A 17,181-nucleotide genomic window follows, 5' to 3' on the forward strand; every position below is an offset into this window, starting at 1 on the left:
CTGAGTAGCTGAGATGACAGGCATGTGCCACCACACCTGGATAATTTTTGTATTCAGGGTTTCACCACGTTGGCCAGGCTGGTCTTGAACTCCTGACCTCAAATGATCCACTTGCCATGACCTCCCAAAGTGTTGGGATTACAGGCGTGAGCCACCATGGCCAGCAAGAAACCTTTATTGTTTAAAACAGATCTTCTTCATGAAAGGAAGGTCTTCTCTGGAATCAGTGATGTTGGTACAAGGTAGGAGTTACAAACTCAGATGTCTACAGAGGCTTAGCAGATAACAAAAAGGCAGCCTGTGGTGTTTATGCTCTTGAATTTGTTTTTGAAGTACTCATAACACTCTGTTTATATTTACAGAAATTTCTTTACTGTAAGAAAATTAGAAATGTTAGATGCGATGATTAATAACACTAGGTGTTCACCCTCAACACTAGGAAGCAGCAGGGAGTGTTGAGGACTGCAGGGAAATAAAAGGGTCATTCTACCTCTCTTTGGGGCCCAGAGTTGCCACAGTTTTTGTTTTCTAACGTAAGTTTTATTTCTTTTTCTTTTTCTTTTCTTTTCTTTTTTTAAACATAGTCTCACTCTGTTGTCCAGGCTGGAGTGCAGTGATGCAATCTTGGCTCACTGCAACCTCCGCCTCCTGGGTTCAAACAATTCTCCTGGCTGAGCCTCCTGAGTAGCTGGAATTACGGTGCCCACCACCATGCCTGGCTAATTTTTTTGTATTTTTAATAGAAACAGGGTTTCACCATGTTGGCCAGGCTGGTCTCAAACTCCTGACCTCAGGTGATCTGCCTGCCTTGGCCTCCCAAAGTGCTGGGATCATAGGCATGAGCCACTGTGCCCAGCCTAAGCTGAATTTTTTTTTTTTTTTTATTAATTTTTTTTTGCATACAAAAACAATAAACATTTTCTAAAAATACATACAAACAAAAAGATGCGTATCAAACATATTAGGAAGCTTGCACATGGGAAGTCGGGGAATAGAAATGGGGGTGGGAGTTAAAATAAATGAGAGAGGGACTTTATATGGATCAGTGATAATAACTCAATCCTCTATTTGACAAAGAAGAGGGAGAAGGAAGAGGAAGAAAAAGAAAGTGGGATAAAGGATCAGAAAGGGAGGAAAATAGAAAAAATTAGAGTATGACTCCAGGGTAGATCTGTTTTGTTGTCATTGAGTTGGTTGGTTGGTTTGTCTGTTGTATTCTTCATGTTTCGCCAAGTTGGCCAGACTGGTCTCGAACTCCTAGCCCGAAGTGATCAACCCGCCTCGCCCCCCAGAGTGCCGGGACCACAGGCGTGAGCCACCACGTCCAGCCCCCACATTGCTTCTGGCCTCCGTGGTAGACCTCCCAGACGGAGCGGCCAGGCAGAGGAGCTCCTCACTTCTACCCAGACACGGGGCGGCCGGGCAGAGGGGCTCCTCACTTCCCAGACGGGGCGGCCAGGCAGAGACGCTCCTCACTTCTTCCCAGACGATAGGTGGCCGGGCAGAGGCGCTCCTCACTTCCCAGACGATGGGTGGTCGGGCAGAGGCGCTCCTCACTTCCCAGACGATGGGCGGCCGGGCAGAGGCGCTCCTCACTTTCCAGACGATGGGTGGCCGGGCAGAGGCGCTCCTCACCTCCCAGACGATGGGTGGCCGGGCAGAGGCGCTCCTCACCTCCCAGACGATGGGTGGCCGGGCAGAGGCGCTCCTCACCTCCCAGACGGGGCGGCCGGGCAGAGGCGCTCCTCACTTCTTCCCGGACGGGGTGGCCGGGCAGAGGCGCTCCTCACTTCTTCCCGACGGGGCGGCCGGGCAGAGGCGCTCCTCACTTCTTCCCGGACGGGGCGGCCGGGCAGAGGCGCTCCTCCCCTCTTCCCGGACGGGGCGGCCGGGCAGAGGCGCTCCTCACTTCTTCCCGGACGGGGCGGCCGGGCAGAGGCGCTCCTCACTTCTTCCCGGACGGGGCGGCCGGGCAGAGGCGCTCCTCACTTCCCAGACGGTGGGTGGCCGGGCAGAGGCGCTCCTCACTTCCCAGACGATGGGTGGCCGGGCAGAGGCCCTCCTCACTTCTTCCCGGATGGGGCGGCCGGGCAAAGGCGCTCCTCACTTCTTCCCGGATGGGGCGCCCGGGCAGAGGCGCTCCTCATTTCTTCCCGGACGGGGCGGCCGGGCAGAGGCGCTCCTCACTTCCCAGACGGGGCGGCCGGGCAGAGGCGCTCCTCACTTCTTCCCGGACGGGGCGGCCGGGCAGAGGCGCTCCTCACTTCCTCCCGGACGGGGCGGCCGGGCAGAGGCGCTCCTCACTTCCTCCCGGACGGGGCGGCCGGGCAGAGGCGCTCCTCACTTCCTCCCGGACGGGGCGGCCGGGCAGAGGCGCTCCTCACCTCCCAGACGGGGCGGCCGGGCAGAGGCACTCCTCACTTCCCAGACGATGGGTGGCCGGGCAGAGGCACTCCTCACTTCCCAGACGATGGGTGGCCGGGCAGAGGCGTTCCTCACTTCCCAGACGGGGCGGCCGGGCAGAGGCGCTCCTCACCTCCCAGACGGTGGGTGGCCGGGCAGAGGCGCTCCTCACTTCCCAGACGGTGGGCGGCCGGGCAGAGGCGCTCCTCACTTCCCAGACGGTGGGTGGCCGGGCAGAGGCGCTCCTCACTTCCCAGACGGTGGGTGGCCGGGCAGAGGCGCTCCTCACTTCCCAGACGGTGGGTGGCCGGGCAGAGGCGCTCCTCACTTCCCAGACGGGGCGGCCGGGCAGAGGCGCTCCTCACTTCCCAGACGGTGGGTGGCCGGGCAGAGGCGCTCCTCACTTCCCAGACGGGGCGGCCGGGCAGAGGCGCTCCTCACTTCCCAGACGGTGGGTGGCCAGGCAGAGGCGCTCCTCACTTCCCAGACGATGGGTGGCCGGGCAGAGGCACTCCTCACTTCTTCCCGGATGGGGCGGCCGGGCAGAGGCACTCCTCACTTCTTCCCGGATGGGGCGCCTGGGCAGAGGCGCTCCTCATTTCTTCCCGGACGGGGCGGCCGGGCAGAGGCGCTCCTCACTTCTTCCCGGACGGGGCGGCCGGGCAGAGGCGCTCCTCACTTCTTCCCGGACGGGGCGGCCGGGCAGAGGCGCTCCTCACTTCCCAGACGGGGCGGCCGGGCAGAGGCGCTCCTCACTTCTTCCCGGACGGGGCGGCCGGGCAGAGGCGCTCCTCACTTCTTCCCGGACGGGGCGGCCGGGCAGAGGCGCTCCTCACTTCTTCCCGGACGGGGCGGCCGGGCAGAGGCGCTCCTCACTTCTTCCCGGACGGGGCAGCCGGGCAGAGGCGCTCCTCACCTCCCAGACGGTGGGTGGCCGGGCCGAGGCGCTCCTCACTTCCCAGACGGTGGGTGGCCGGGCAGAGGCGCTCCTCACTTCCCAGACGGTGGGTGGCCGGGCAGAGGCGCTCCTCACTTCCCAGACGGTGGGTGGCCGGGCAGAGGCGCTCCTCACTTCCCAGACGGTGGGTGGCCGGGCAGAGGCGCTCCTCACTTCCCAGACGGTGGGTGGCCGGGCAGTGGCGCTCCTCACTTCCCAGACGGGGCGGCCGGGCAGAGGCGCTCCTCACTTCCCAGACGGGGCGGCCGGGCAGAGGCGCTCCTCACCTCCCAGACGGGGCGGCCAGGCAGAGGTGCCCCTCACCTCCCAGACGGGGCGGCCGGGCAGAGGCGTTCCCCACCTTCCAGATGGGGCGGCGGCCGGGCAGGGGTTGCAATCCCAGCACCCTGGCAGGCCAAGGCAGGCGGCCGGGGGGTAGAGGCTGCCGCGAGGCCAGACCACGCCGCCGCACTCCAGCCCGGGCAACACCGAGCACTGGGTGAGCGAGACTCCGTCTGTAGTCCCAGGACCTCGGGAGGCTGAGGCGGGCAGAGCACTCGTCGTCAGGAGCCGGCGACCAGCGTGGCCAAGATGGCGAACGCGTGCCTGCATCCAAAGGAGAAAAGGCAGGCAGCGGTGGTGTGCGCCGGCAGTCCCAGGCAGTCCGTGGCGCGGGCAGCAGCAAGCCGAGTAGATTGCAGCCTGGGCCAGAGAGGGAAAGAAGAAAGAAAGAAAGAAAGAAAGAAAGGGAGGGAGGGAGGGAGGAAGGAAGGAAGGAAGGAAGGAAGGAAGGAAGGAAGGAAGGGAGGGAGGAAGGTAAGGAGGGAGGGAGGAAGGAAGCTGAATTTTTATATGAAATTTTTCTATTTTTAAACTTTGGCTGGTTTTTTACAATCTGAGTAGCTCAAATAAAACTAGTTTGGGGGACAAATTGGTTTTCAGGTCATGAATTTGAAGTCTCTTGGTGCATATTGGGATAGGTTGGCATGTGGGATGGGCCTGTGGATCATCTCTCAAAGGGCTGGAGTGGTGTGGGAGTCCTAGGGAAACCTGAGTGTGGAGGGGGCTGTTTATGTTCATCCTTGTGTATGGATATGGAGGAGTCCAAGATATATATGTAAAGTAAAAAGCAAGTTATAGAATGATATGTACAATTTTATTCTATTTATGATTTTTTTCTAAAAAGATGTATATATAAAATTTTGAGTTCATAAAAATTTTGTAAGTGGAAAACCCGAAAAGGATATACAAGAAACTGATAAAGGTAGTTGCCCCTGGGATTGATACTGAATTGGAGGCAGGAAAAGGAACTGCTTTTTAGTTTATATCCTTCTGTAGCATGCAGTACTTAAATAATTTTTGAAAAGTAAAATGAAAAGAGCTGTTGGGAAGTATAATTCCTATATGTTACAATTGGGGAGTCTTGCTATATATTAATACTGAAGAGTGTAAGCCTTCAGTGCTAAGAATGTTAAGGAAGGAAGGAAATTAGAGTGGTCTGCGTGATTAGGAAGGGCTACTTAGAAGAGAAGGGGCCTTGAAGATTGGGCAGAAATCCTTAGGGAAAAGGACAGAAGGAGCCAAAGCCTAGAGGTAGAAAAGAAAGGGTGACTTGGGGGCTGGTGGGCAGTTAAAGTTGACAGAAGCCAAGAGTATTGGGAAGCAGTGAGAGATAAAGAGGCTTTAAGATGAGGAGCCATGGAGGGTATTTGGGCAGGAGATAATGGAACAAGAGCAGTGCTCCAGCATGCTTAAACTGGCAACAAGGATGAGGAAATTTGGAGACAAAGCCACAGGGTGGCAGCCTCTCATGTGGCCCCTGCTGGCTCCCAAGATAGCTGTCACTAATTCCTGCTAGGGTGTTTCCTGGTGAACAAGGATTATTTCTGTATAACTGATGAATAAGCTCCTCACATTTCCTGTTCCTCCACTCTTAAGAGTGTGAGTCTTGGAAGCTTGCCAACCTCTGCGGGTGCCCGATGTGGTTTCTCTACCTCCAAAGCCAGTGTGTCTCCCAAGACATTTTGGAGGTTCTATAGAGCAACTAGCCATTGACTGACATGTAGCCACTAGAAACAAGCCCACACTTCGGAGTTAGGCAGATCTGGACTTGAATTTTGACCTTGCCACTTGCTTGTTATATGATCTTAGAATGGCCCTTGACTCCTTTGGGCCTCAGTTTCCTCTTTTGTGAAATGAAGATAATATGATTTACTTTCTAGGGTGTTATGCCTTTTAGGTTGATACATAGCAAGTAGGTCTGCTTTGCTTTTCTGTGATGACACCCACTCTGAACTCTGTGTATGTGTGTATATATGTATATATATATATATGAAATATATATTTATATGTACTTATGACCATATCAGTCTATTCTGTTGGATTATAAGCTACTATTCTGTGGGGGGTGATTATGATCTAATCATTATTTTTCTCCAAAGCACTCAGAGGGCTAAGCAAATAGTTGGGCTTTAATAAGTGTTGAATGTGTGGGGTTTGTGCTCTTAAACCTAATTCAGTCTTTTTAGTGATTGACTTGTGATTGATTAGGCTGTGTCTGTAGGCTAGGGTATACCTCTTCTGTGACCAAAACAGTTCTGTCCAAGCAAATGCCTTTGTTAGGATAATATGTCAGGATGGCTTGTGAGTCATTAATTCGTTCTGCTATGGCAGATCGATATTTTGTAGGGCTTGATGTTTAATATGATAATTTGGGGAGCCTTCTTTAAAAATATATAAAATTGCAGAAAGCATGTAAACACATTGGTAGGGCTCTTCCTGGGGCCTGCAGGAGGCTTATGAAAGTGAGGGGCCCTAAAGCTTGAGCTTCTGGTTTAACAGTAAATCATCTCCACATTTAAAGATTTACAGAACACTCACTACAGGTAGTATTAGGAGTTATGAAGGATATGGAGGTTTCTAAAAGGGAAAGGATGGATACAAGTTTTAGTAATACAGTCATCCTAAGTAGACTCAGGACAAAACCCCTTGTATTTTTTTCATTCAACAATTATTTGTGGAATACCTACTATGTGCCAGGCACTATGCTAAGCCCTGGAACATAGCTGTGAAAACACTAGTCTCTGCCCCATGGAGCTCATATTCAAGTGTCACCTGCATTGTGACTTGTAGACCTATATAGGTTGCAATGAAAAGAGCCACAGTGTTGATCTGTGACTTTGGTGCCTGGTTTCTCTTTTTAACCCCTCTGCCCTTCTCGTTTTCAGACCTGTTCTGGGAGTGAGTGCCACATGGTTAAATCGGTGCTGAGAGAACCTTAGCCATCCCAAGCATTGATGAAAGAATCATTGTTACCAGGGGGAGTGGGTTTGCTGACTTGTAACCACTCAAACCCTTCCCTGCCCTGACTGATATGAAATATTGATAAGGAGCCATTTTTTCTTCACCAAAGATAGGCTCTGTTTTGGGGCTGATTTCAGCTCAGCATGGTAGGGCAAACCTGAATGAGCAATTTGTTCTGACTCCAGAGCTGTAGGCAGGGGTGTTTCTTTATGTCCTGGTTCTAGAGGGGCAGCCAACCCAACAGTCTCAAAGAACAGAAGAATTGGATTCTAGAGACGTGAAGTGCTTGCCTGGTTGTTTACCTCTAGCCACTGCTCCCCTTGGCCACAGTGGGGCAGTGACTCAGAGCTGGAACTATGTTCCTGCCTGGTTGCCAGATTTCGCGTAGGGAGTGGAGAGGAAGGAGAATGAATGAGCAGGAGCAAGTGGCTGCTGGATTTGTAACACCTTGGGAGGCAGCTGCTCAGGAACTGAAATTGAGAGACAGCAGGCAGGCTGGGAGTCTCCCTCCCTGTCTGACCTGAACCTAAGATTTAATAAGGCAGTGCAGCTGGGGAAGACACTATCCGAACGTGGAGCCCAAAGGGAGGGTGAGTGTGTCTCCTGCCTTTTCCAGTAAGAACAAGGAAGCAGGTTAGTCCTGTACTGGTTTCATAGGGATTCAGTTTGCTGTGGTATATTCTGATTCATGAAAGTCAAGTAATGACTGAGAGAAAGGGAGTTTTCGATGGTTGGGAGCATCTACAGTTAAATAAAAACAACCACCATCCAATGTAATTGGGTATAAATAAGACATAAGTATCATTAACTACACCTCCCTGATGTTATTACAGAGTATTTTGTTGGCAAGTGAGGTCGGGGAGGACAACTGGTCTGCCTCTGTCTCTGTGTTTGCAGTTGTGTGTAGTGTTGTTACATTTCAGTCTGTAGCTCTGTGGATGACAGTAGTTTGAGATGAACCTCAGCATCTTAAAATGCTACAGCTGGAGGGAAGATCCTGGGAACATCTCCTGCTCCAGCCTTCTCATTTTACAGTTGGGGAACCTGACTTATTTAAGTGTACTAAATGGAAGCATAAAACTGGGTGTTCTAAGACTAAAAATGTTTCACAGGACAGGTTTGAAAACTTCTATAGAATGTGGCTTTTCTCTGGCTGCAGTTTCTGAACCCTGTTGGGGATGGAAGTGTGGCTGGTGGAAGGCGCCTCTTGATCTTAAACCACTTTGCCTGCCAGGTGAGTTCTTTAAATAGAAATTTAAACAGGAGGCTGGGTGCTGTGCCTTAACTCAAAGGGAAGAAAAGAAAGCGTGTTCTTGAGCCTCTGTCCTAGAGCAGGCTGAACATGCTGGAGTCTGCAATGTGGAAAAAGGCAAAACAACTCTACTGGAGTGCAGTTTTAGAGCTAGCAGAAGATAAATGTAGCAAGCACTGAAGGTTGAAGTGTCTACTGTGGGCTGGGATGTTATCAGTATTCTTCGTAACAACAATGCAGGGTCGGAATTAATCTTTTCTTTACAGATAAACTCAGAAAAGCCACTAACTCGCTCAAGGTCATGCACTACCAGTGTGTGGCAGAGCTGGCATTTGAATTCCAGTTTGTGTGGCTCTGATCTGCCTGGGCTTCATGCAGGCCTGTGTGGCCTTTCTAGATGGAGAACGTACCTGCACCCCCCATTTTACAGATGAGGAAACTGAGGCCCAGGGAGGTTGAGTAGTTGCTTGGGCTGTAGAGCTAGCTGGTAGTGACAAAGCTGGTACTCAGCTCCTGTCACATTGCCCCTCTGCCAACTTCCTTAAGAAAATTAGAGGGCCGGGTGCGGTGGCTCACGCCTGTAATCCCAGCACTTTGGGAGGCTGAGGCAGGCGGATCACGAGGTCAGGAGATCGAGACCATCCTGGCTAACATGGTGAAACCCCATCTCTACTAAAAATACAAAAAAATTAGCTGGGCGAGGTGGCGGGCGCCTGTAGTCCCAGCTACTTGGGAGGCTGAGGCAGGAGAATGGCGTGAACCCCGGGGGCGGAGCCTGCAGTGAGCCGAAATCGCGCCATTGCACTCCAGCCTGGGTGGCAGCAAGACTCTGTCTCAAAAAAAAAAAAAAAAAAAAAAAAAAAAAATTAGGAAAGGGCTCTCTGAGTTTGATTTGCTCATTCTATCAGAAGCCTGGCTTTAATGTTCTCATGGCTACTGGGATCCTGTGAAATCAAAATTAAAACTTTCTGTTCACCAAGTAGCAACCCCAAGTCATAGGGCTCCATGTGGGAACTCAGGGACCAGACAGGCTTGCGGTGTGGGTGACTCAGTCAGAAGAGTACTTTGCAGAATGAATTGGCCATTGAGTGGATCTGCAGAACTCTGGAGAACTTAATAGAACCTAATGAAATGTAGAGGTTTGCAAATCATGCCAGAAGACTGTTAAATCTAGAGCTTGGAAAAGACGGACTTCCCTCTTTGCAAGCTGTGAGGGCTTTAAGTTTGCTCAGGTAATTTTGTGACTCCCTCATGCCCAGCTCTGCCTGTGCCAGGCTCTGTTCCCTTTGGCACATTTGGACACTGAACACAATTACTAACTGCCCCTCAGGTGGGGGGGTCTGGAGTTGGACGGGGTTCCCATGTCGCTGCCCACATTAATATGGAGTGTGTGCCAGATGTGGACAGTATGGGAAAGGGGAAGGTCTAGAGTTGCCCTGCTCTATGCTCTCCAGAGCTGGTGGAGTCTTCAGGGCCTGTGGCCTTCTGCCTCCCCGTATCTTTGAGGGCTCTGTGATGCATGGTGCTGCTGAAATCAGAAAATGACATCGGTTCTGCACAGCCTCTCCCCGAAGGTGATGTGTCTGTGCTCAGGCTGTTTTGAAGTAAAGGGGTTCAAGTGCCTACTCCATGAATATTCTTCTTTGCTGTAGGAGATACATGAGGAGTAAGGAATGACTCCTCACAACCCTTGGATCTTACTTGAAGGGAGGGGACAGGGAGGAGAACAAACACACATGAAATAAGCAGAGAGTAATACTAGCGAGGATATAATCAGTCACCAAATTGTAGGTTTCACGCCAAAACACTCTCCCAGTTCACGCAAGGGAGATACAGGTGACGTTTGTATTATCCTTCTGTGTGTTTTTAATCACTCAGTAATTTCCTATCAGGTGTTTGCATTCCATTCTTTGATTCTCTCAGTGGAGTGTAATAACCCTCCTTTACAGGGGAGTTGAGGAAGTTGTAGGGGAGGGCTAATTTCTCCAAATTGTACTGTAACACAGTTCAGGAGAGCCAAGGGTGAAGTGTTCTTGGCATGTTGGAGTCTCATCCTTGCACTGGCAGTAAGAATAGAAGCCAACTGCCTTCTGATGGCCGATGACCGTTAGGTTCTCGTCTTTGTTACTTGAGTCCAGATTTCTGTAGGGCTAGCTAGTTCATTTAGAGGCAAAATTAGCCGGGTGTGGTGGTGCACGCCTGTCATCCCAGCTCTTTGGGAGGTGGAAGAGGGAGAATCACCTTGAACCTGGGAGGCGGAAGTTGCAGTGAGCTGCGATTGTGCCACTGCACTCCAGCCTGGGTGAAAGAGTGAGACTCCATCTAAAATATCCAGAGAAAGAGCATCCAGGCTGCAAGGACAGCTAGTACTAAGACTGTTAAGTAGGAAAGAGCTTGGTGTTCAAGGAACAAAAAGGCCAGTGTGGCTGGGCCAGCATGGGCAAGAGGAAGAATGGTACTAGATGAAGATGGAACCAGGCAGGAGTCGAGGCATCTTAGCATTTTGTAAGCTAAGGTAAGGAGCTTATTTTTTACTCTGTGTGTAAAGTAGAGCTATCATAGAGTTTAATGGAGGAGTGTGACATGGTCTAGCTTATATTTTAAAAGATCCATGAGGCATCCAGTGAGGAGAATGTGTGCTACAGAGGCCAAGGTAGCAGCAGAAAGAGCTGGTAGGAGGCTGTTGCAGTATCTAGTTAAGAGATAAGTAGGGTGCTAGCTGTACAGATGGAGAGGAGTGTGGATGAATTCAACGTATATTTTGTAGATAGAGGCAATAGGACTTGGTTCTGTGTGCCTCACATATTGTACATGGAGGTTAAGGTAAAGAAAGGAATAAAGGATGACTCCAAGGTCATAGTGAAGTTAATGGAAATAGGGAAGCCTGGAGGAGTATTGAGTTTGCGGGGAAGGGAGGCTCATTCTATTCTTGCCCTGTTAAAATGTAGATGCCTATTAGTCATTGCTATAGTCAAGGTACAGTTAGGTTCAGCAAACATTAATTGAGTACCTTCTGTATGCCAGACATTTCGCAAGGCTCTTTCATGTATGTTCATTCATTTTATCAGCACAACAACCTTTTGGAGGGACATTTTTATCCCTTATTTGCAAATGGAAGAATTGAGCCTCAGAGAGGTGAGGTGGCTTATCTGGTTTGAACCCAGATCTTCTGACCCTAGGGCTCTGGGCTGACTTGTTGCTTAGGGCAGATGTTGAAGGAGGCTGATTAGTGTTATGTTGATAGCTTCTACTTAAAGAGAGGATGGGGACCTTACATTGGCTCATCAAGGCCTGATTCTGGAAGAAGGGCTTGTCATAGGAATGCCCACGTGCAGCGAGCTGTTGTAAATCTTGATATTGTCAAAATAGTGAAAGCTTGAAAGACCATTTCAGGAGATTTTCAATCCCCTTAGAAACACCACATTAATGATGACGCTTTACATTAAGTGAGCAATTTTGTGAAAATGTTAAGTAAAATTAGCCACAAGGAGCTTAAAAAACAATTGAGGATACACAGAGATGCTGTTTCAAATGTTGATTGCTACCTCTTTATTGTGGGGCCCAAATCGGAGCTGAAGATGAAGAAGAGGCAATTTCTTGTATTCTCAGAGTTTCTTTTTTTTTTTTTTTTTTTTGAGACGGAGTCTTTCTCTGTCCCCCAGGCTGGAGTGCACTGGCACGATCTCGGCTCACTGCAAGCTCCACCTCTCGGGTTCACGCCATTCTCCTGCCTCAGCTTCCTGAGTAGCTGGGATTACAGGCGCCCGCCACCACGCCCAGCTAATTTTTTGTATTTTTAGTAGAGACGGGGTTTCACCGTGTTAGCCAGGATGGTCTCGATCTCCTGACCTCGTGATCTGCCCGCCTCGGCCTCCCAAAGTGCTGGGATTACAGGCTTGAGCCACCGCGCCCGGCCAGAGTTTCAGTTTCCAGTTTTGAGACCTAACTAGGAGCATTATTAGGTTATCCAGAATCCTTGGTTTTCTCCAGACACTGGTATTTAGAACAAAGATAGAAGTGGCTTTACAAGCCTGGGGGCAGTGCTGAATGTGGCTGCAGGCCTGCAGGGTAATGCTTTTACAGTGTTCTGGGAGCCACATTGAGGAACCAGAAGGTCCAGAGGGGCAGATACCGCTGAGCATACCAATGAGAAGATCTTTAATAGAGTCCCTCCTCAGACTTTTAGGCCAGATACTTTTCTTACGTTTTAAGCTGTTTCTTCTCTTCTTTATAGCACGGGCCAGATAAGAGCTGGTGCTGACAGAGCAGATTTGTCACACTCTCAGCATACCAACACCACTATTGTCAGAAAACCAGATTTATCAGGGTGCTCCGACCCCCACTGTTCTGTTAAGCATCACTCACATAATGCCAGAACTTCTTGCCATGCCAAAAAAATTGTTATGCTAAGTAATTGGAACCTTTATGTTTAACCAACAAGAGTCACTGCTGATACTACAATCAAAATCCATATGAATAGAAAATTAATCTTGGAAAAATGTTGCAAGAAACCATAGGATGCATTTACATTTTGACTAGCCTTGTCTGTCATTGTAGGTTGACTCTGTCTTACATTGAGCTTAAATCAGTCTCCAGTTCTCCATGGTCCTTACTTTATTCTCTTATCTTTTGTATTTGCTGTCAGACGTCTTTAGGGCTTAACCCAAGTACTTCCTGGCCCAGGGCTTGTGAAGACGTGCTTATTTACATGGATGGTTACCCATAGCCTGCTTTCGCGGGAATCATCCTTCCCTGCCATCTTCTGTCCATGTTCCCTGGTCCTTTCCTAAGTGAGACTGGCTGCCATTCAACTTCAAGGGGCTGCTTCTGGGAGGAAGAGCGGGATTTGAAAATAGAGGCTAGCTTGTGTTTACCTCATTTGCCAAATTACCTTCTCAGTAGCCTGAAGAGAAACAGAAGCCCTTGTGTGGAACAGAGAGAGTTTTTGTTCTCCCCTGAAACCAGCCACTTGGCTCTCAGCCGGGCCATCTCTGTACTACCATAGAGCAAGGTAGCAATTCAGGTCTAAGAACAGGTATTTCAGGGGATGTGTCTGTGCCTGCTAAATACTTCTTGAGACACAGTGATAGGACATGAGACTCTTCATGGGTGTTAGAATCAAGTTATGGAGCTGACTGAGGGCCTTTGTGGCAGGGGAGCCAGGGACAGCGAGTAAAGCCAGAGGACTTTGCAATCTCCAAATGGGTTTGGGGAGCCAGCGTTTAATAGGCAGCCTTTGTTTGGTGAGGGTGAGCCTGGAGTAGTGGAAAGAGATCAAAAGGGTGGTGGTGTGCGGGGAACACAGGAGCTGACGGAGGTTGTAGGTAAATCACCGTTCTTTAGGGACCTTACTTTCTTCATCTGAGGCCTGGTGTGGTGATACCTAACCTGCCCTTTTAGGTATTTGTGAATATTGAATGGAATCGCCCAGGGACCTCACTCGCATCCCTTTGCTCAGAGTGCTGAACCAGAACCTCTGCCATTAGCAAGCTGAATGTGTTTGATCAAAAATGATGAAATTTAGGCCAAGCACAGTGGCTCACACCTGTAATCCCAGCACTTTGGGAGGCCCAAGGGGGTAGATTGCTTGAGCTCGGGAGATGGAGACCAGTCTGGGCAACATGGTGAAACTCCATCTCTACTAAAATAAAATTAGCTGGGCATGGTGGTGTGCACCTGTAAGTCCCAGCTACTTGGAGGACTGAGGCAGGAATGTCGCTTGAACGCAGGAGGTTGAAGCTGCTGTGAGCTGAGATCATTCCACTGCACTCCAGCCTGGGTGACAAAGTGAGACCTTGTCTCAAACAAAAAAAAAAAAAAAAGAAAATTTAAGACTTCAGTATTCAGAAGCCATTACTCTGGTTCATCTCTTTTCTCAATGTATGAGTCTTTTTGAAAAAAAATAAAAAAATTTAGTATTCTAGTAACATCCCATAACCTGGAACCTGTTTCCTTATGTTTAACATGGGGATAAAAATATCTGCCCTGCTTACATCAATGGGTAGTTTGGAGGGGCAAGTAAGATGATGAATGTAAGCACAGTTAAAGCTGCTTAGTTAAAGCTCCTTGTAAATTGCAGTAGATGGTGGTGGTGGTGATGATGCTGTGACTGACAACTCTTTTGGCAAAGAAGGCAGCATCCATATTAGGGAAAAAAGTTTGAAGAACTGTCTCTAGGTCTGATCAAATGACAGCTATTTTGTGTTGGCTTTTTAAAAATTACCTTTCTTCTAATGTTAGAATGTAAAATTCATCTTAGTGCCTAAACTCTGCAGCTCAAGATTCATTGCTTAGAACCCTGGGTTTATTTAAGCTGGTACAAGTTTGGACGGGGAGCCCAGGAGTTGCTATTAAGACTGTGCAGTGTATATGAAGTGGTGGTCGCTGGCTGCTGGATCTGCCCCAGGCACATAGAAGATTTGCTCTTTACCCTCATCTGCCAGAGATCCATCAGCTGATCTTATGGTAGAACTGAAAGCTGTTTGGGGACTACTGAGTGCCACACAAGTGCTGTCACTCAGAACTTTGGCCCTGGACAAAAGGGGAAAGGGGGAGATAAAGAATGAGAGGGTGTAGTGGCAGCTGGGCTGTGCTTCTGATGCCTTCTGTCTTTAAGGCTTTCTCATCATGGCCAGGAAGCTGCCGCCACTCAGACTCCTAAGGGAAAGGGAAAGCAGGTTATCATATAGAGAACATATAATTTAGAAATAGAAGACCTGGAGTCATGTTCCAGTCTTATCACTTTTTTGTTTGTTTGTTTTTGGGACAGAGCCTCACTCTGTCACCTAGGTTGGAGTGCAGTGGTGCAATCACGTCTCACTGCAGCCTTGACCTCCTGGCTCGGGTGATCCTCCCAACTCAGCCTCCCAAGTAGCTGGGACTACAGGTGCGTGACACCATGCCTGGCTAATTTTTGTATTTTTTGTAGAGACAAAGTTTCACCATGTTGCCCAGGCTGATCTCAAACTCCTGGGCTTAAGTGATTCACCCGCCCCAGCCTCAGGAAGTGCTAGGATTACAGGTGTGAGCCACTGCACCTGCCCCATGTCCCAGTCTTATAATTTATCAACAAAGTTATCTTGTACAAGGCACCCCCTCCCATTCACCTCTCTGAGCTATTTACCTCTCTAAAACTGCAAAGCATTTTTAGAGATAATCACAGATAGTGGTGTTAATGCTTTATGGTTATTTCTGTTATGAGCAGGGCTTTTTTTCCCTCCAGGTGGAAATGAGGCAGGTTTAGATTTAAAGTTTGCATTTTCAGATTCTCTGGCAAGTGGAGATAAGTCTCTAGAAAAAGCTGGACTAGGAGTGGTGTGTCACACCTGTAATCCCAGCACTTTGGGAGGCTGAGGTGGGCGGATCACCTGAGGTCAGGAGTTCAAGACCAGCCTGGCCAACATGGTGAAACCCTGGCTCTACTAAAAATACAAAAGTTAGTCAAATGTGGTGGCAGGTGCCTATAATCCCAGCTACTTGGGAGGCTAAGGCAGGAGAATCACTTGAACCCTGGAGGTAGAGGTTGCAGTGAGCTGAGATCACACCATTGCACTCCAGCCTGGGTGACAGAGCGACACTCCATCTCAAAAGAAAAAAGGAAAAGCTGGGTGTAAATAAAGCCTAACCCTTGAACGTGGTGCAAGGATTTTTAAAACACGTGTTAAGAAGGCCTGCTTCTGCTTCTTGTCCTTATCTTAGATGCTCAGACTTAACTCTGCTTTTTTGGGAAGACTAGTCTGCTGTCTGCCAAATGAGGTCATAGAATTCCACGGGCTTGTACAAGGAACCAGGAGCAGGGAATTCAGAGGCTGGCTATGGTTGGGAAGGGTGACAGTATGGTGAGGCAGTACACAGTTGCAGGACTAAGGAACAGCCTGGCCTCATGGCTGGCTTCACATTTGGCTTGTTAGGGTTCAGGCTGCTCTAACCCTCAGTGCCCAGGTTACCCCAGACACCTGGACATTGGAGGTTCTGACCAGGCATTAGGGTGGAGTAAAAAAAAACTCTGTAGGCCTAGAGAGTTTTTCTTTTATAACCTTTGTGCTATGCTGATTTAGACATAGTAATCTCTAGGGAGGCTTAGTCCTCAATTTGGAGATTGGGCTAATATTTTAATACCAACTGAGATGATCTGTTGATTATGAAAGCATTTTAACTGTCTGTATTAGGAACCTTAAAAAATGACCATGCTCTTTGATTCAGTAATTCTACCTTTGAGACTTTAACCCAAGGAAAAATCTGATTCAAATTATATTGAAAGAGATATAGATTATAATAGTGGGGGGGAGGCACCTAAAACATCTAGCATTAGAAGAGTATAAATCTTTCTAGAATGTAAATACCATGGGATAAGGACTTTTTGTTCACCTTTTATCCCCAGTACCTAAAGGAGTGCCTAGCACATGGGTGCCCAGTAGACAACTTTCTGAGTGGTTGTATGAAGAAAAAATTAAATTTGGCCAGGCATAATCCTAACACTTCCGGAGGCAAGCCTGGTGGATCACTTGAGCCTAGGGTTGAGACCAGCCTATGCAACATAGTGAGATCTCATCTCTACAAAAAAACCCAAAACTTAGCTGGGCATGGTGGCATGTACCTGTGGTCCCAGCCACTCCGGAGGCTGAGGTGGGAGGATCACTTGAGCCCAGGAGTTTGAGCCTGCAGCAAGCCATGATCGCCCCACTGCACTCGCGCCTGGGCAACAGAGCGGACCCTGTCAAAAAAATTTTTGTTTACATTCATATGATAAGACTATTATTCAGCTATTTCAAATAAAGAAGTCTTAATGATATAGGACTTTTTCTATGTTAATAGGATGTGAAAAAGCAGGATAGATTTTTATATACACTAAAATCACTCTCAATAGCCTAAAGTGATTCTTTTTAAGTAGAAGAAAATTTAAAACTTGGAAGGGGAACATACCCGGGTATATCTCCACATAGAGAGGTCATGGGTGACTTTTTACTTTCTACATTTTAAAAAATGTCTACAGGCGGGGCACGGTGGCTCACCTGTAATCCCAGCACTTTGGGAGGCTGAGGTGGGTGGATCACTTGAGGTCAGGGATTTGAGACCAGCCTGGCCAACATGGGGAAAGCTCATCTCTACTAAGAATACAAAAATAAGCCGGGCGTGGTAGTGCACACCTGTAATTCCAGCTACTTGGGAGGCTGAAACAGGAGAATCACTTGAACCCAGGAGGCGGAAGTTGCTGTGAGCCGAGATTGCACCACCGCTCTCCAGTCTGGGTAACAGAGATTCTGTCTTAAAAAAAAAAAAAAAAGTC

General features: G+C 49.0%; 1 protein-coding gene across 12 annotated transcripts in view; it reads left to right on the plus strand.

The window, feature by feature from the left end:
* Nucleotides 1-17,181, plus strand: part of PLEKHA7 (pleckstrin homology domain containing A7) — a 239,204-nt gene that overhangs the window by 126,506 nt on the left and 95,517 nt on the right. Inside the window, exon 1 of one of the 12 annotated variants that reach the window (XM_063641938.1) lies at nucleotides 7,061-7,233. The exons of 9 other annotated variants lie outside the window; for them this stretch is intronic. Coding sequence is in view for 1 of the 3 variants with exons in the window: in XM_063641937.1 (XP_063498007.1) it covers nucleotides 10,358-10,410 (53 nt within the window). In the remaining 2 variants the exon portion in view is untranslated. Of the gene's footprint in view, nucleotides 1-7,060; nucleotides 7,277-10,251; nucleotides 10,411-17,181 lie in introns of those variants that run through there. 2 more of the 12 variants (XM_063641939.1, XM_063641937.1) reach the window with 2 other exon arrangements.

The sequence above is a fragment of the Symphalangus syndactylus genome, chromosome 6 (assembly GCF_028878055.3).
Source record: "Symphalangus syndactylus isolate Jambi chromosome 6, NHGRI_mSymSyn1-v2.1_pri, whole genome shotgun sequence".
In the NCBI taxonomy this organism is placed as follows: domain Eukaryota; kingdom Metazoa; phylum Chordata; class Mammalia; order Primates; family Hylobatidae; genus Symphalangus; species Symphalangus syndactylus.